Consider the following 18,227-nt stretch of genomic DNA (forward strand, 5'->3'; position numbering starts at 1 on the left):
TTATGTCTCTACCTTGTTTCTTGTTGTTGGACAACCGCGTCGTTGGGCAAAAAAAAAAAAAAAAAAAAGCAAACTTCAGTCATTCGCAACCCTAAAAGCCCCGTAGGGCTGTGGCAGCAGGGAACGATAGCCCCTGTCAACTAGAAGCTTAGCTGCCATGACCCCACTATTGACGCGCTTCCAAATTTCACGGACCCGCGTCATTGAGCGCCCTTGGCACGTTGACCGACCAACAAAGATCCGACTCATCAACTGAACCGTTTCAACAAGCACACAGATTACCACCTTCATGCCATAGGTGCCTGGAGGAAATGTCTAGCGGCGACGACTCCATGTCGGCCGCCTCGTTCTGCACCGCAAGCGAGGTACCCGACTGCGAACAAAACGCGGACACGACCGCCCAGACCAGCCCGTCGCAGTGCGGCGACGCGCGCGCCAAGAGGAAAAGACATGCTGGTGCCGACGCCGCCGCCGCGCGCGCGCCGCCGGTCATGAGTACGAAAGAAGGGTATCGCGACGCAAAGCTCCTCCCGCGCGAGCTGCGCGACCAGTGCAAGATCTACCTTGAAGAGAGAATGTGTAAGACGCTACTGCCCCGGTCAACCCCTACCTACTTCTCGTCTCATGCAGCCAAACCGGCCCCTGACACCCTTTCTTTCCGTCCCTGTTTCTTGCACAGATCTCCCCGCAATGCAGATGCTATGCAGCACCCTCTCCGCCGGCGGCCACCGCACCAGCCCCGCCCCGGCCTTCGTCCCGCCGCACCCGCACCTCGCCTTCCTCGCCAGCCTCGCCATCCACCCAAAGTTCACAAACCGCCCCACGGCCTCCGACGGACAGGCCATCGGCTCGCGGGCCATGCAGTACCTGCAGGCGCTGCAGAGGACCGTCGGGCCCGTCAACGCCAACCTGGCCGCGGCCTTTGACTTTGAGCCCTGGCGCCAGCGGGCGCGGCGCGGCGCTGCGGCGGCGGCGTCGTCGGCGGCGGCGTTCGACTTGGATCTGAGCGAGGATGAGGACCTGCTCAGGGGACAGTTTGTGGAAGGCTACGTCGTCTTTGCCAAAGCGGAGAGCTTTTGGAAGCTGGCCGGCTGGGCCTTCAACTGCAGCGCGCTGCACCCGGAGCGCTGGAGGTATTGGAGGGTGTGGTTGGAGTTTTTGGTGGACGTGCTGGAGAGGGACTACGAGGAGAGAGAGAGGTTGGACGACGAGGCGGGCAGCGAGGCGGATAGCGAGGCAAGCGTGTCGGATGATGTTAGGGGTAGTACCCTATGGCGTGAGGGCTCCTTGCTGTTTCGCTACGTGTGCAGCACCGACCGCAGATCTGGCGAGCTCAGCAGGTCCACGGTTAAAGGGATGTTGAGGGCCATCTTTGCGGATGGGACCGAGTCGTCCGTCAGGGAGTTTCCGGAGTTGTTTACGGACGAAGCAAAACCCAGGCCGACGGCAGGCTCCAAGAGGAAGAGGGGTTTGAGTACGGCTCTGGATCTCGAGAGGGAGCAGTATGGTGACTATCTCGACGACGACGGACACAGCTCGTCAGAATCGCGGCCGGCTTCTCCCAGTCGAGGACAGGTGAAACGCGTGCGTGGCGGGAAGTCAAAATCCGCGGGTCTGGTGGAAGATCAACCTCCAAATGCGCATCTATTGGAGTCTATAGGTTTACGCCTGCGCCTTTTTGAACTGGTGAGTCTTGCTCCTTTTGCCAACATGCTTCAACTGCGGGAAAAGACCTAACCATAAAACAATAGCTCGGCGTAGCTATTAGGGAGCGCCCGGGCCGTGCAGACGGCCTCCAGGACCTGTACAGCGACTTTTGCTTCACCCTACGATCACTCCACCTGGACACGTTTTCCGCCTTTATCGCCCCGTACGGCACAAGCCTCCCCCTCGACTCCCTCGTCACGATCATCCGCGAGACGATAGAGCACTTCCAACCCAAAGCCGCGCCAAAGCCGTCCAGGGTCGACAAGGCGGCGGCGGAGGGCGGGTTCGTCACCCCGGCCCTGATGGAAAAGTGCTACCTCCCCACCGTGGCGTCTGGCGGCGTCGACAACAACGCCCGGTACTCGCTCCTCGTCGAGGCCCTGCTGCGCATCCTGTGGCAGGCCGGTCAGCTGCCGTACACGCCGGGGCTCGAGGAGGCCGCCCGGGCCGGCGTCGCGGCGCGCAATGATTGCAAGGGGGGCAGGGGTGCCCGCGCCAAGGAGTCGGCGAGGGACGATGCCGCTCGTCGCGTGCTGGCCGAGTCGGGAGATCGGCTCGAGCTGCTTATGGATTTCATCCGCGACGAGGAGCAGCGGATGGATTGCGAGGGGGACCAGCAAGGTACGTTGCATCCCTGCTTTTTTTTTTCCCCCCGCTTGGCATCTCTGCGTCTTTCTGCATGATGTTGCTCTTCGCGTCTCACCCTCTTTGCCTCTTCCCTTGCGCTCCCAATGTCATTTTTGACAAAACCTGCTACCGAAGCTAATTGAGAACAGCGGTTCAATGCCATTTTGAATTCTAGGGTCCCAGTCGGTACAGCCAGGAGTCCTACTCTTGGGGCGATGCGCCACGGATTACAACGTCACGGCTTGCGTGACGTCGAGATGACGGATAATACTGATAAGCACAGATGATCCAATCGTGCTCTTTTTGGCCCATGTATTGGGTGTTTATGCCGAGTAACAGCCTCGGATTAGAACTTCTAATGTTATGGCTATCGCTGGCCCAGTATTCCAAGGTCTGTTGGGTTGAGGATTAACTGTCGTATATGATATTGCTAGTGTTTAAAGCGCAATCAAGGAATGGGCTTGGGCGAAAGGCACAAGCCTAAGGAATGTTGTATGGAATAATCGTATCAGCAAATGAATATACCCCAACATAATGATAGTATCTGCAAGCTTTTTCTCTTCATTAAATGTGTCCCAAAATTATCGTCTGCTCGTGTTGTTACAATAACTGTACAAGTACTAATGACAAATGTGAGCTAATCATCTCTGCTTCTCATCTCTTGCGCGTAGACGTAGGTTTCCACGCCTCGGGCTGCCAGTCCTCACTCGGCCCACCCCTTGCTTTAGCCCACGGGTCGGTTGCGGGTGCCTGCGGTGGTGAAGTCTGCTGCTCCTGCTGTTGTTGCTGATCCACAGCAACACCCTCATCCTTCCGCTGCTGATGCTGCTCTTCAGCCACGGACCCACCCTCTTCCACCCGAAGACTCTGCTCACCATGGCGGCCGGCGGACGCAGACGGCGGATCCAGGACGCTCGGCTTAGCCTTCCACCTCGCGTCGGCTTCGGCGGCCAGGAGCTTCATCCGCTGCTGCCGGACCAGGTCCTGCTGCTGCTCCTCGAGCGACGGCGGGTGCTCCCTCACGTGCCGCAGCCACTGGCTCCACTGCGGGCTGACCTTGACGTCGCTGTAGTGCGTCGACGAGGGGAACTTGACGATGCGTCGCCAGCGGGCCACGGGGCCGTCGCCGCGCAGATCGCGGAATTCCCAAAAGGTGTTGCCTTGGAGGTCAAGGCCTGAAGGGTTTGGTTGGTTGGTGGTTGGTAGGTCAGCCTCAAAAGGTTATTTCGTGGTTTTGTTGAAGTGTATAAAATGCACGTAGAGAAACGGGGACAAGGGAGAAGAAGAGATGGGAAAAAGGGCGTTGTCTTACCTATGAGGAATCGCTTTCGCCATGGTAAACGGAGGGCTTTCCATTTGTACCAGGCTTGGCGGATTGGAGATAACTTTGGATGTTGCATTGACTTGTTTGGAGGCTGGTTGCTTTGACACGTGGGGAATGTCTTTGTGAATGCGATATGCCATGAAAGAAACGTTTGTAAATTGATGAGAACGCAAAGCCTACCATAGTTTACACTCACCCAAGTCGAATTCGTCTGAAGCGTTTTCTCGTCATCGACATGGGTTCCTGACCCTAACCCGTACCCGCTTTGCTTTTCTTAAATGCCATTCGAACTCCCTGGAATTTCCAAATGGAATTAATTGCCACTACAACCCCAGCCACAGCATTTCGCGGCGTCTTCTCCACCCACGTCATTCTGAGGCTGGTGATTGGATGAATGGCGAAACAGCCCAGGGATGATGGCAGGATGCACAGTGAATTAGGTGCCATTCGAACCATGTGTTTAAAGGTCCGTCCTAGTATCAAACCGTCGGCCTCAATTGTTGGCGGCCCCTAAAGGGCGCCAGGTCGAAGCGGCCGCCCGTGGAACAAAACGCCTTGGAACCTGTTTCTTTTCCTTCAATACTTCCTTGATCTGGCAACCCCTAATTCGCTGGTTGTAGCGCAGAGTTTTTTTTTTTTTTTTTTTTCTTCTTTTCTTGTTAATTTATTTTTCCCACCTAGCCTTTCGATGCTACGACTACCATCCGATATACCAAAACACGTCCATCCGTGCCCAAAGGCGCCGGACCGAGCCTAAGCGCCCAGCCTAATCTCTCTCCCAGTCTCACTGCCTGGCTTTTTTGGGGGTGGCCCCTCCCTGGACCCTCGCTCCCTCTTAAACTTGATTCATGCCGCCAGCCCTACCTCTGCCTGACCTTGGCACATTCATGTCACTTTCTACAACCACATTATCGCTGATAATAATCCTAAATTGTACGGGCGCAAGAAGCGGCTCAAAGAGACATACTGAGTTGCTGAGTGCAATTGTTTCACAAACATAAAGGTTGACAATCTTCAGCGATTTTGATCGCCCAAACCCTACACGCAGGCATCCACAATGGCGTCGGTTACGTCACTGGACAAGGACCTGCGCAAGATGCGCCTCGACAAATACACCCCAGGCGCTGCTAAGGAAGTCCGGGAATGGATTGAGTCGACCTTGGGCCGTAGTCTACCCGCCGGCGACCTTCTAGAAGCACTCAAAGATGGCGTTGCGCTTTGCAAGTAAGCAGAGACAGACCGCCCGACACCACAGCCGGTTTGACGGCTGACAGACAGCCTGTCTTACTTTGGTGGCCGATGGAGAAACTAACTTTTGACTCCCATCCCCAGTCTCGTCAACCTCGCCCTCCCATCTCCGGGCATCAAGTTCAAGACCTCATCGATGCCATTCGTCCAGATGGAAAACATCTCACACTTTCTCCGCGCCTGCCAACAACCGCCACTCAACCTACAGCAGCACGATATGTTCCTTACCGTCGACCTCTACGAAGCCAAAGATCCCGCTCAGGTCCTGCAATGCCTGGGTGCGTTTAGCCGCGCCGCCAATGCAGCCAACCCATCCGCATTCCCCACCACCATCGGTCGTTCGCGCGCGGGCAGTGTCTTGAGCCCGCAGTCTACAGGCCCAGTCCCATTGCGCGGAAGGGGTGCCTCGAACGCGAGCAACGGCTCCTCTGTCTACGGCACCGGCAATCGACCTACCCTCACGGCGACCAAGACGGGAGACTCTGGGTCCGGCAGGTGGAGCCCGACAAAGTCCCCGACTTCGACTAGCAGCTGGAGCAAGCGGGAGCACGAAGGGTCGACCTCGCCGGCCTGGAACATCGCCCAGTATGGGTACATGGGCGGGGCAAGCCAGGGCAACCTGGGCATAGCGTTTGGTGGCAGACGACAGATCACGAGCGCGGGGCCGCATGTGCCAAACCTGGCCGAGAAGGAGCGTCTGCGGAAGCTGCGCGAGGCGGAGGCAGAGCAGCAGCGGGCGCAGATGGAGGAGGAGGAGCGGCGGCGCAAGGCAGACCTCGAGGCGGAGGAGGAGCGGGCCAGGATAGAGGAGGAGAAGAGGTGGGAGGAGGAGACCCGGCGGCAGCGGGACGATGAGGCTCGCCGGGCAGAGGAAGAGAAGCGCAAGTGGGAGGAAGAGGAGCGGCAGTGGAGACTGGCAGACGAGAAGAGGCGAAAGGAGGAAGAGGAGGCCGAGAGGCGGCTCGCGGAGGAGCGGTCGCGGTCCCGCAGCAAGAGCGATGCGCGGCTCAGGGGCCAGTTCCTCAGTCAGTACCAGGCCGAGCATGGAATCAAGCCCCAGCGCACGGGCGAGCAGGGGGACGAGTACAGGGCGCGCATCGAGCAGCTTGAGAAGGAGCTGGAGCGTGCACGTCAGCGGGAGCAGGAGTACGAGCGTGAGCGGCAGGGACGGCCGCTGCCGCAACCTTCGGCCGAGTCGCCGTCCAAGTCGAGGGCGCGCTCACGCAGCCGGCCGGCAGCTCCAGCAGGCGCGCCAAGCCGCCAGGACTCGTGGTCGAAGGACGAGCGAGAAGTGCTCCGAACGGCCTGGGACCGGGAGCAGGAGATGAAACCGTCGCCACTAGGCAAGCCGCAGAACGCCACTACGCCAAGGCCGCTCCCAGATCCGGCAACTGCAGCCGCCGCAAAGCCGGAGCCACCCCCACCAAACAAGCTTAGGAAGCAGCGGACTGGCGAGCCGATCAAGCAGCACCGCACGGGCGAACAGCAACAGCAGCAACAACAACAACAACAACAACAGCAGCAGCAGCAGCAAGTCAAGTCGCACCGGACAGGCGAGCAAAAAGTCCCACCACCAAAGCCGATAAAGCCTCAGACCACGGGCGGGTCGTCTAGGCCACTTCCCGACCCCAAGGCCTACTCGAGCCGGACGGACCAATTCCTGTCGAGCAACCCTGCACCGGCGGCTCAGCCGACGCAGCCGACGTACTCGCGCGAGCTCGGGGCCACGGCGGAGCGCGACGGCGAGGACCGGCGCCGCCAGCAGGCGCAGCAGCGCACCAAGGCGGGCGGCTGGGCGTCCAAGTCGCTCCTGGAGCGCGAAATGGAGATGGAGCGCCAACGCCAGAAGGAGTGGGAGGAGGCACAGCAGGAGACGGCCAAGGCCAAGCGGCCGGCCGACGGCGCCGTCGACGGCATCGGCGGCGGCGTAGGCGGCAGGTGGGACGTCGGACAGTGGTCCGGCTACACGGGCGGCGACAGCCAGAACCGCGGGCAGCAGGGCATCGGGGCCGGGAGGCGGCAGATTGTTGGGCCGAGGCCGTTGCCGGGGAGGTGAAGACGGATGAAAAAGGCTGCGGGCACGGGGGTTTTTGTATCCTGTGCAGGTTTGAAGAGTTGAGATGTGTTCTTTTTTCTTTGGTCTTTCTACCGCATGATTCACGCTTCTTGCTTGTTACCCCCACGTTTTGCCTTTACTCGTTTTAATAGAAAGCAGATACTAGGTTCGAGCGCCTGCCTGGGTCTACTGGTTCTATAGATGACTGGTAAAACAGACCGAGTCGCGACTTGACAACCGCACTGGATCTAGCGTGGTGATAGCAGCAAAATGGCTTTCTTGCTGAAAATCAGCCACAGAAAATATTAATTGCCCAAGTGCGGTACTAGACAGTGTCCCTTTGAGCACGTCAGTTCCTCCACCTACAGAAAACAAGGGTCCATGAACTCTGTTGTCTGTTCGAACCTTATGTAGAGTAGGTCTGATTGATCAGTGTGCTATTTCAGCTGCTCTGCATTTTCTCGTCCGATGATGAGGTGGTCAATAATACCCTTCTGCCAGGTACAAAAGTTAGACGTAACTAACTGTACGGATGCGTCCTAGATATCCTGATGGGGTGTCGTTTGGTTTCGGTTGATCCCAAGTCAAGTCTTAGTCGTTTTGGGTAACTGGAATGTCTGTCCGCATTCGTCAATGCATTGATGGAGGTCGGCATTCATTGGGTATCTGGAATAATTGCCTTCAAGCCATGAGCTTGTGTGAGACATTGGATTTCGTCTGTTGACTCGAAAATGCTGGCCAGGGTTAGGGTTCATCAGCTTGATTCGACATCCCAAGTCAATTAATCTGATGTCACTCCTTTCAAGGTCCATACATTTATTTGTCGCGTAACCGAAGGAAAGTTGTCTTGTCTACAAACCGGAGCTTGGAAGCCCAAAACAACACAACAATCCACACCCACGCCCTGCGCCCTTCTCCACAAGGCTTGAGGCTTGCATGGAGTCACCCCTCACTCAACAACCTCGACCCGAGGCCTTTCAACCAAAGGTCGTACGGCTGTACGAGACTCTATTCAAGGTGCGTTTCGATATCTTATCTCTGCGTCGCCATGTCACGAGCCCGTAAATTTTCCCTCAAATCAATGGCGGGCTGCTAACCTAACGCCCGTCGCTTTGTAGGTTAGCATATCACTCTGCCCTTCTCCCTTCGAACAAAAGAGAGCACCACGCCACAAACCTGTTCTCGTTTGTTCCATCCAGCGGCCGGCTGCCGGCTCCCGAACATTCCACTCACTCTGAGATACAAAACCCCAGGATGACGACGAGGAGGGGTTGGCCCAGACGGAGGGCTTCTGGCAAGAGTTCTTCCTCTTGAGGCCGGACAGGACGTCGCTGCGTAGGATACTCGACGAGCTGGGTCCCGAGGAGCTGCTGGAACGCGAGGATGTAACCAGGGAGCTCTTTGCGCGCGCCATCGCGGCCATGAAGAGGGGCTCCAAGGGCGTCGCGGACGTTCACGCGCTCGAGGTGGGTTTTCTGTGGCTTTTTGCTGCACCAAATTCAGACAGCTGTCTTGCTGGCCTTTTTGCCTGTGATTTTTGCACCCCATTCGCTGACGGGAAGTGGGGGCTGGGCTGTTCTGCCGCTAGACTCTGTGCACCTTCTTTATAGCGGTCGTCGCCAAAAAGTACACCAACCCCACGTCCGACATTATAGATGTTCTTGCGGGGCTTGACCAGGCAGATCAAGTGTTTTCTGACTTTGTCGGCGCGTTGGAGGGGTTGATTCGCGCAGGGAAAGATGGTACGTTTGCTCGTTGCTCTGGCGAGGGCCTCATGCTCGCGATTCTATGGAACATGGGGACTGACAGGCTGCACAGTGGATACCAGGGGTTCTGCTATCGACCTGGCGTTGGCCGTCACATCCGGCGCATACCAGACCAGCCTCTTGACCTATTTTATTCAGAGGGATCTTTTCCCGGCAGTCATGAAGGTATGGAACCTTTGCCGCTGCGGATTACCTTAGTCCTCAATTTGAAGCTAACATGAGAAATCTAGTACATTCACGACGTCGAGAAACCTGCCGACGTCGTCGGCCCTTTCTGTCTCGTGGGCCTCCTGGCAAACTACAACAAGTTTGAGTTCCAGAACCCGTATCAGTTAAGGCTTAACGATTTTGTCAATGAAGCAACTATCCAAAAGATCTTGCGAGGGGTGGGTAATGGCTGCCAGCAGCTGCGGGATCAGTACACAGATATACAAGAAGATCACCCGGAAGGATGGTCGTTATCCTACGCCTTCAGCATGATAGGGTTAGGAGCGATAACCCCAGGCGGCAAACCTCCACCCAAACCGACGTATGACGCCGACACGGCAAAGAAGATGTTTGCTGCATTGTAGGTCACAGTTCGCGAAATTTCGACAACCATGAAAAGGAGATTGAGTACTGACGCCCTTCCGCCACTATGTAGACCGGGCGAACGAGCAGCCATGTTGCTTGCCACTTATGACTTTGCTCACGCCAACAAGCTTTTCTGTTTCAATTTGGTCACACTCCCGGCAGAAACCAAAGGTGGAGAGACGCCGTTTGCGAGCTTCACTTCCCTAACATCATATCTCCTTCAGCATGCACACCTTACAGAACGCGCGACCGTATACAGCCACCTCAATCTGATGGTGTTTCGCCTGCTGATCGAGGATCCAACGCTTTGCAAACGCATTTGCAGCGAGGAAAAGGATGCTCAGATCGCAGTACGGCTATGCCGGCAGCGACAACCGCACCTCCCCCTCGTAAGAGGCGAGAGATCGGCCGCAGCTGCGGTCATGGACACCATGGTCGACGGCATCAACCACAACCTGAGGCGGCGGCTTGATTCGGCGCTGTACGCACTGCTGTTGGGTATCCTACTCCGGGTCATCAGCCACATGTCGCGGACAAGGACGCGCCTGCAATATCATTGGTCGGAGCTGTTCAGGTCGCTGCTCTCCCTGGTGCGGTTCCTGACAACGTACGCGGCCGACCTCAAGGGACTGACGCACGTCGATACGATATTGGACCACGTGGTCAACCTGCTCGCCCTTGCTCTGAGCAGCGGAGAGGCCTTCCTCCCGAGCCCGGCTGCGTACGACGACCTCTTCTACAAGATTGTCGAGTCTGGCGACATGCTGGTCAAATTCAGAGACACGTATGGCCTGGCGAAGCGCTCAGGCAACAGCATCGACACGCTCGTGAACGTTGGCGAGCACTACAGGAGACTTCTGGCGGAAAACGGAGGGGGCAGTGGGGCGAACAACCGCGTGACGAGCATGCAGGTCACCGAGGTGATCAAACAAGGGTACGAGTCGCTGAGCATCCAAGCCAAGGAAGGTCTGGACAGCTGGGAGAGGTATCGAGAGGCGGACGAGAGGAGGTTGTTGAAAAAGGTGGCCAGGACGGTTGTGGCTGATGTGAGTGCAAAGGTTGGCTGAAGGAGTTGACATGCGCCAGTATGTGGTTGTGCATGCATGGCATTTGTTCTATAGTGGCTCATTTTATTTGCTTCAAGTCTCAACAGCGACCATGACATATTATTATATTTTAATGACTCTTTCATTATGCTGCTGCGGCTGGTTACGTTTAGAAAAAGAATGACAAACGGAAGTTGCTTTTAGTAATCAGTACTGTTATGAGCGGTGGGTTGACGCTGTGAGTCGGTGTGAGTTAATGCATGACCAGAAATGGCTTCACTAGTATGTCATGGGGAACCTGACAATGGGTCAGGGACCTTGAAAGCACATGGACGACCTCTCAGATGGCTGTTTGGAGTAACCTGCAAAGGGCGCAACTAGACAACCCAAAACAAAAATTCTGCAAAGATCGTACCACATAAATGATTGCTAAAGCTATCGTTAATCAAGCTTACCAGCTAAATATAGCATTATAAGCGTATAAATGACAAGGGAACGTGTGATAATCGGACGTTGTCGGTTGATCCAACGAATTCTTTGTCAGCATTTCCATGAGACCGCACAACCGGAATGGTAATCGCCTCACCTCTGATTGGTGCGCAGGCCGGACAGGGATTAAGGGTGGACCTGGGTGGTTGCCATTTTATGACGGAATTTACCACTTTTTCCCAGTTGAACGAACCAGCCAAAGCCGAGCCGCTCGGCTCAGAGGCAAACACCTAAAAAAAACCACCGAACCCTCTTCACATTTCTCCACCAATCTTCACCTCAACGGCGACAAGAATAAACAAACAACACCACCACCACTACAGTCCTTTGCCTGACGACCTAGGAACACACCTAGGCAGCAAAGCTACATATATCCGGACGCAAAAAAATAATAAATAAAAATGAACGCACCACAATTATTCCGGAGGACGACTCCCTTCGTCTGCCGCGCCTGTCGAGCCGCCCGCAGCCGACACGAGCACGCGGGCAGCACGCCGGCAACGGCCGCGGCCGCTCGCCTCATTCGCCACTTCTCCTCGAGGCCGGCCGCTGCGAGGGCGGCCACTACTTTCCAGTCGTACAGCCTCCCCAGCCATCCGCCGGCGGCGCGGCCGCGGAATGCAGACGTGTCGGTCGAGACGTCCATCACGCAGCCGATCGAGATGCCGCCGCTCCCGCGCGTGCACGATACGAGACCGCCGCAGGACGCCGGGGCGCGGGGGAGTGCAGGTGGGCAGCTGGAGGGGGCTGAGGGGGAGAAGGCCGTGATACCCGAGGCGGAGGCGCAGGAGTCCAAGGAGGGGTTTGTGTCGAGGGAGGCGGCGGCACAACAAGACCAAAAGCAGCAACAGCAACAGCAATCCTCCACGGCTTCGCCCGCTGCAGCAACACAACCGACGACGGCGGAGGTCAAGACGGCATCGGCAGGCGCGGCGCCGCGAAAGTCGAGACTGCGGGCGCCGCGCAAGGCGGCCATGAAGCTTACGCCGGCGGCCGTCGAGCAGCTGCGGAGGCTGCTGGATCAGCCGGAGCCCAAGCTCATCAAGGTCGGGGTGCGTAACCGGGGATGCAGCGGGCTGGCGTACCACCTCGAGTTTGTGGACAAGCCGGGCCCGTTTGACGAAACGGTCGAGCAGGACGGCGTCAAGGTCTTGATTGACAGCAAGGCGCTTTTTAGCATCATTGGCAGTGAGATGGACTGGATCGAGGATAAGTTGAGCCAGAGGTTCTTTTTCAGGAACCCTAACATCAGTAAGTTTTCGACTCATCTCCCAGAACCAGATGATGGTTTTTGGTTTGTAAAAGAATTGGAGCTAACCATTTACCAGAGGAGGAATGCGGCTGTGGTGAGAGCTTCATGGTATGAGTAGAGACCGCAGGTGGTTTTGAGGTGATGCGGTCTTGCCAGATTAGTCTCACTCAGGCTTGACTGGTATCACGAGCTATGATTTCTCGGATTGTACAACAGACGGCAAAATTGGCGTTTTTTTTTTTTTTTTTTTCTTATCATTTACATCCTCATGAGGTACATTGCATTGTTGGAGCTCGCATTGGACGCTATAGACTGGTTGGAAACATCACTCGAGTGGAAACATAATAAACAATATCTCTACTAGCAGTCAAGTGTTTCCTTCCCTGGATAATCCATTGGATGTGTATACATTCTTTGGGAATTCAATTATTCAAATAATATTAATAAAGTTTGGTCCGATCATTGATACGTGAATGGGTGCCACGCAAGGTAGTTGGCTGGCAGCGCGTGTTGATGGGCACGGCTACGCGTTGCACTTTATGAGATCCCCACTTTAATTTGAGAAATTCCGTCATGGCATCGCGGATTCACTGAACAAACAAACGCAAAGCAACGTAGTCTTGCATGCTAACACCGCGATTGAGCATACATGCATTGTTTCCTAGTTCCCCGGCTGATGGTATCGCGCTAGCCGTAAACTAGACTCCCTCACCAGCCCAACCCCGAACCGACTTTAGCATGGTCGAGTGCCCCATCTGCAACCGAAGCGTGCGTGCCACCGCCATCAACAGCCACATCGATTCCGGCTGCGAGACAGGCCTGGTCGACAATGAGGGCAATGGCAGGAATTCCTCCCCACCGGTAGCCGACGGTGGAAACGGCGGCTCTGTCCCCTCCTCGACGGCAAACAACCCCCCCTCGGCGACGCAGAAGCGATCCGCATCCACCTTCTTCCAAACCCCCGCCGCGAAGCGCCATGCAAACTCCAACACGAAGGCCGTCGCAGCATCCGTACCGGCCAAGACGAACGGCACCAAACGCACTTTTGACGAGGGCCCCGGGCAGAGGTCACCGGGGGAGCACAACCACGCAGACGCCTCCGTTTTTGCGTTCGCGTCGACGACGACAGCAGGCCCGTCTAGCAAACGCGTCAAGCCGAACCGCGCAGCGCCGTTGGCGGAGCGGATGCGACCCCGAACCCTGGATGAGGTTTACGGACAAGACCTTGTGGGCCCCAGCGGCGTGCTCAGGTCGCTGATCGACTCGGATCGGGTCCCATCCATGATACTATGGGGCGGCTCGGGGACGGGCAAGACGACCATCGCCCGCTGCATAGCGCAGACGGTCGGGTCGCGGTTCGTCGAGCTCAATGCGACGTCGACGGGGGTCAACGAGTGCAAGAAGCTGTTCCAGGAGGCCGCGTCGGAGCTGGGGTTGACGGGCAGGCGGACCATAATCTTCTGCGACGAGATACACCGCTTCAACAGGGCGCAGCAGGACGTCTTCCTCAAGCCGGTCGAGGCCGGCACCATCACGCTCATCGGGGCCACCACAGAGAACCCGAGCTTCAGGGTGCAGTCTGCGCTGCTGTCGAGGTGCAGGACGTTTACGCTCGCCAAGCTGACCAGCGAGGACGTCCAGAGGATATTGGTGCGGGCGCTGGACGAGGAGCAGAAGGCCGCCGGGGACGAGGCGCAGCCTGCCAGTCCGCTCATAGACGCCGAGATGATTGCATATCTTGCAAATTTCGCAGACGGCGACGCGAGGACCGCCCTGAATCTCCTGGAGCTTGCGCTTTCCCTGACCCGGCCGAGGATAGACGGCGATGGTGACGTCGCGGCTGGACCTGTCGCGCTGACCAAGGAGGATGTAAAGAATGCACTGACCAAGACTCTGGTTTACGACCGGGCTGGAGATCAGCATTACGACAATAGTATGACCACCACGGCAAATCCCGCCGCCTTTACGCTTGCTCTCCATGTTTTCCCAGACTAACCCCCAGGCACCCTATTTTATAGTATCCGCCTTCCACAAGTCAATCCGCGGCTCCGACCCTGACGCGGCACTGTACTACCTCGCGCGCATGCTGCAGTCAGGCGAGGATCCGCTGTTCATTGCTCGCCGGCTCGTGGTGGTGGCGTCCGAGGACGTGGGCCTGGCCGACAACACGCTCCTACCGCTCGCCACGGCGGCCTACACGGCGGCGCAGCAGATCGGGCTGCCCGAGGCGCGGATCCCGCTCGCGCACGCGACGGTGGCGCTCTGCCTGGCGCCCAAGAGCACGCGGGCGTACCGCGGCCTCAACAACGCCTTTGCCGCGCTGAGGGAGCCGGGGGTCGCGGCGCTGCCGGTACCGGTGCACCTGCGCAACGCGCCGACGAGGCTGATGAGGGAGATGGGCTACGGCGCCGAATACAAGTACAATCCAAACTACAAGGATGGGAAGGTCAAGCAGCAGTATCTGCCCGACGACCTGGTCGGGAGGAGGTTCCTCGAGGATCGGGACCTCGGAACGGAGATCGATCCTGATCTGGGCGAGGACGGGGGATGATTCCACGAGCATCCTGGTGGACGATGGCCGGGGGTAGCTCTACTGTATTTTAGGCTATGGATTGCGTGGTTTTGCCATGCGTTTACGCAGATCCGGGCCAAAACTCCATTGGATCTACAAGGGGATCGTCACTTGTTGTATACATCTGTTTAATAAGAATCTGATAGATTTGAAGATGAATCCAAGACCCGATGCACCGGCGTATGGTACGGTACACCATGTTTGCCGCGACGTGCTGCAGGTCGCGGTTATCACGTGATTGTTCAAAAAGCTCGAGTCTTGGACCAATTATTTGCTTCTTTTCCCCCGCCAAACATGACACACGGTAGTTGTTATCCGTTCAAGTCAAATCCTGGGACGGCCTTCAACGTGTAGATCGCCACGAGGATCAGCGAATGCCTGGCGAACGGAACTCGCAAAATGTTGGCCGGTTACACATTCGTGTGGTCATGAATCGGGTACCTTAGCAGTGCCAGTGCTGGCAGATGCGGGCGCGTAATTTGAGTTTCTCTTGGCATTAGTATGCGATGGTACGACTGATTGCGTACGTCGTCAAGTCAAGAAACACCAAAGGTATCAATCAACGCCATGCCCTACCCAAGTGGAAACAAGCGAGTTCCTGCCAGTTCTGGGCAGTTGCTTTCTCGTTCTTTTTTGGCATTGGAGTCTAGGGCTCTAGACCAACTTGGCTCCTGAGCGCCCAGTTTCGTACAGGGTAAAGCAATTGACAGATATTGACTTGGCAGTTGTGGTGGTTCCCAATCAACACACCGAACGAACTTGTGGTGGTGCTTTCTAGACTAAACCCTGGTTTTTTGTTCTCCCTCCCCCCCTCGTTCTGTTCCAAGGCTTACTGTGCGATCCTCAAAGAACTTGCTGACGACAGGCCGCCCAGCGTTGGCGCCGCTGAGCCAAGCAGCTTGGCTCATATACGCTGTCTAATGCCAAGACGATCCGCCTCGAAAGTGGATCAGGTTCAGAGTGGGAATGGTAAAATGTGAGAAGCGCCGTGAGACTGTTTCGGAGGGAGGAATCACCGACTTGTGGAGGTCAAAATGACCAGGGAAACAATCTCTAGACAAAAAAAAAAAATACAGAAAACGGCTTGAACGACAAGATTTCGATTGTTCGAAATGGGAAACCAAACAAACACCATGCTTATCACCCCTTCGGCACGTCAAAACCGAGCGTTCATGAACCGATAGGAGCAAAACAAGAAAAAACAATTGTAATGAGGCGCTCCGCATATGGAGCCCAGACTGGCCCGTAACACGCCCAGCCTCTTGGCTCGTCCGCACCTTCTTGGCAACAAGACGCGGAACAAAGCAAAGCATTGGCAGTTCAACAGCACTCGGGGTGCCGCGGGCACAGCAAGGATGGAGTTTCCTCTCTTGGCACCTGGTCTTGGCGATGCAACCGCCTTTTCATTCGCAATTAACTGAAAGGGCTCCGTCTTCTGAAAATGGGGTGAAGAAAAAAAACAAGGGCAGCAGTTCGTTAGGTCAAACGACTGAAAGGCCCGCTCTGTTGATAATTCTATCATTAGTTTAAGCCTGGCTAATTTTTTTTTTGTTTTAATTCTTTTTTTTTCTGTATTGATTTTTTGAAGTTCGTTTGCCAATCATCACAAGCCAACGAATGGAAAAAGAAACCATACGTTCAACAATCAAGACATCACGGCACGGGAAACAAAAGGGAGCCGGGATCTCTGTCGCTCAATTGCGACATCACTGCAAACAACAACACGACGGCGGAGCTGCTCTCGCGTCGCTGTCGGCAACCTCACCAAACAAAACAAACCACTTGCCGTTGGAGACGTATCGAATCTGCGCTGGATTGAATCGTGCGCACTCCGGCTGAGGTGCGCGCGCTGAGCTGGACAGGAACCGCCTGGCTAAGGGAACCCGGGATTCTGGAGGAACTGGGAAGGGTCCGGCTGGCTTTGGGCGCTCAAATACTTGGTCACGGATATAGCGCCAGAAGTCGGGGACGGTTGAAATTTGGCCAACGATCAAACACCAACACCAACCAAAAACAGCCACACAACCGCCCGAAATGCGGCAATCAGTATCATCCCCATGGTCGTGGGCATCACAACAATCACAGCAAGCCCCCGGAAGGCCTCTGGCCAGGTTATTACCACTGCTTCTGGTGCAGCTGGTGCTCTTTGCGACGGCGGCGCTCGGCTTCGACCCGGTCAAGGATGCCGACTGCGAGTCAGCCGACAGCATCTGCCTGACTTCATTCAAGTGGTGCGCCCGCAACGGGCGAAGCTGCCACTACCCGGAGGGTGTCGACGCCTACATCCCCTGGTCGACATCGAGTCCCTACGCCATGCTGTACCACGGAAAGGTCTACAACCTCACGTGGAAGCAGGCCGTGCCTGGGGTGCCCGTCAAGATCGAGTGGTTCTTTTCGGAGAAGCTGTATACCACTGTCAATGATGGTTGGGGCACTCCCCAGGTCATGTGGAGTACCAGTAAGTTGATGATTTCTTTTATGTATATAATGCAATGGGAATATTGCCAGGCGCTCGGGAGAGGCAGGGAATCCAGGTGGATCGTTGCTGTTGCCAGCTGTACAGACGTGATAAACACATGCTGATTCCAGGGACCCTGCACACAGACACCACAGATAGCTCATTCAAGTTCGACCCTTTGGACATCCTGATGAGCTTCCCGACGCAGCACACCAACATCAGCTCCGGCGAGGCCATCGCGGCCACGCACGACGTGAGCAACTACCTGCGCATCAGCCAACCAGACGCCAGAGGCTCCGAAAGGCAGCGCGCGCCCGCGCTGTCGGACCAGTTCCTCGTGCACACGAGCTGGACCGAGGAGTTTGTGCGCAACGTGCAGGCCTTTGACGCCGACCTCTACGGCCAGCAGCAGCGCAACTGGCAGATCGGCGTGGGCGCCGGCATCGGCATCGGCCTGCCCCTCATCGTTGTCCTGAGCTGGTTCATGGGCCATCGCCTCGGCACAAAGGCTGGCTACGAGCTCGCGGCAAAGGTCGCCAGGAGGAGGGACGTCAGGGACGAGATATGAGTGAAGAGCAATGCCCGGGGGCGCGGTTTGCTGTTGAGGTTGGTTGGGGTTGCATTGTACAAATTGATGAAGCGTCTTTTTTTTTCCTGTTTTGTGTTCTCGACGAACTCATGGGTTGTTTTGCGCCGGCGTTTCGGATGTCTCTGTTGGAGGGCATAACTCATGATTTGCGGCTGGGTGGACCTGCAGCCTTCATTTCCCAGATAGATACCCTCATAGTAATGTTACCCACTCATTTTATTTTATTTTTCTCTCACCTACTGGTTCATCTTTTGAGTCGGGAAGATATATGGGTTGGACGTCGGAGAAAGTTTCTCATCTTGGACTACCGGTGCCCAGTGTCTGCTGTCGGCTTCCCACAACTAACATGCCATGCGTTAACTTGCAGCTAACTCCAGCCCAGCCCAGAGGACGTCACTCCAATTCTAGCTTTTAACGGTCCGTACACTTGGCGCATCGAACATCAAAGCGCCGAATGTTCCATGGAAAGGCGCAGAACAACCTTCTCTTCATCTGCCCTGGAGAAGGAAAAAAAAAAAAA

General features: G+C 56.2%; 6 protein-coding genes across 6 annotated transcripts; 4 read left to right on the top strand and 2 right to left on the bottom strand.

Annotated features, from left to right (window-relative positions):
- Positions 1-299: 299 nt before the first annotated feature.
- On the top strand, positions 300-2,390 carry PpBr36_08934 (uncharacterized protein; the record flags this gene model as incomplete). Its single annotated transcript, XM_029896059.1, has 3 exons — positions 300-579; positions 680-1,686; positions 1,752-2,390. Exons 1-3 carry the CDS (start codon positions 312-314, stop codon positions 2,388-2,390), a joined length of 1,914 nt encoding a protein of 637 aa, XP_029747731.1. The 5' UTR covers positions 300-311.
- A 598-nt stretch (positions 2,391-2,988) lies between these two features.
- On the bottom strand, positions 2,989-3,895 carry PpBr36_08935 (uncharacterized protein; the record flags this gene model as incomplete). The annotated part of the gene is made up of 3 exons (XM_029896060.1): positions 2,989-3,509; positions 3,647-3,756; positions 3,855-3,895. 3 exons carry the CDS (start codon positions 3,893-3,895, stop codon positions 2,989-2,991), a joined length of 672 nt encoding a protein of 223 aa, XP_029747732.1.
- An 820-nt stretch (positions 3,896-4,715) lies between these two features.
- PpBr36_08936 (uncharacterized protein) lies at positions 4,716-10,368 on the top strand (the record flags this gene model as incomplete). The annotated part of the gene is made up of 7 exons (XM_029896061.1): positions 4,716-4,882; positions 4,991-6,932; positions 8,216-8,428; positions 8,551-8,704; positions 8,781-8,893; positions 8,959-9,296; positions 9,372-10,368. 7 exons carry the CDS (start codon positions 4,716-4,718, stop codon positions 10,366-10,368), a joined length of 3,924 nt encoding a protein of 1,307 aa, XP_029747427.1.
- An 869-nt stretch (positions 10,369-11,237) lies between these two features.
- PpBr36_08937 (uncharacterized protein) lies at positions 11,238-14,639 on the top strand (the record flags this gene model as incomplete). The annotated part of the gene is made up of 4 exons (XM_029896062.1): positions 11,238-12,087; positions 12,165-12,196; positions 12,791-14,021; positions 14,107-14,639. 4 exons carry the CDS (start codon positions 11,238-11,240, stop codon positions 14,637-14,639), a joined length of 2,646 nt encoding a protein of 881 aa, XP_029747429.1.
- Positions 14,640-16,694: 2,055 nt separating this feature from the next.
- PpBr36_08938 (uncharacterized protein) lies at positions 16,695-17,686 on the top strand (the record flags this gene model as incomplete). Its single annotated transcript, XM_029896063.1, has 2 exons — positions 16,695-17,118; positions 17,265-17,686. 2 exons carry the CDS (start codon positions 16,695-16,697, stop codon positions 17,684-17,686), a joined length of 846 nt encoding a protein of 281 aa, XP_029747418.1.
- Positions 17,279-17,903, bottom strand: PpBr36_08939 (uncharacterized protein; the record flags this gene model as incomplete). The annotated part of the gene is made up of 2 exons (XM_029896064.1): positions 17,279-17,716; positions 17,898-17,903. The coding sequence occupies 2 exons, from the start codon at positions 17,901-17,903 to the stop codon at positions 17,279-17,281; spliced, it is 444 nt and encodes a 147-aa protein (XP_029747419.1).
- Positions 17,904-18,227: the final 324 nt, after the last annotated feature.

This window comes from Pyricularia pennisetigena, chromosome 5, assembly GCF_004337985.1.
Source record: "Pyricularia pennisetigena strain Br36 chromosome 5, whole genome shotgun sequence".
Lineage (NCBI taxonomy): Eukaryota > Fungi > Ascomycota > Sordariomycetes > Magnaporthales > Pyriculariaceae > Pyricularia > Pyricularia pennisetigena.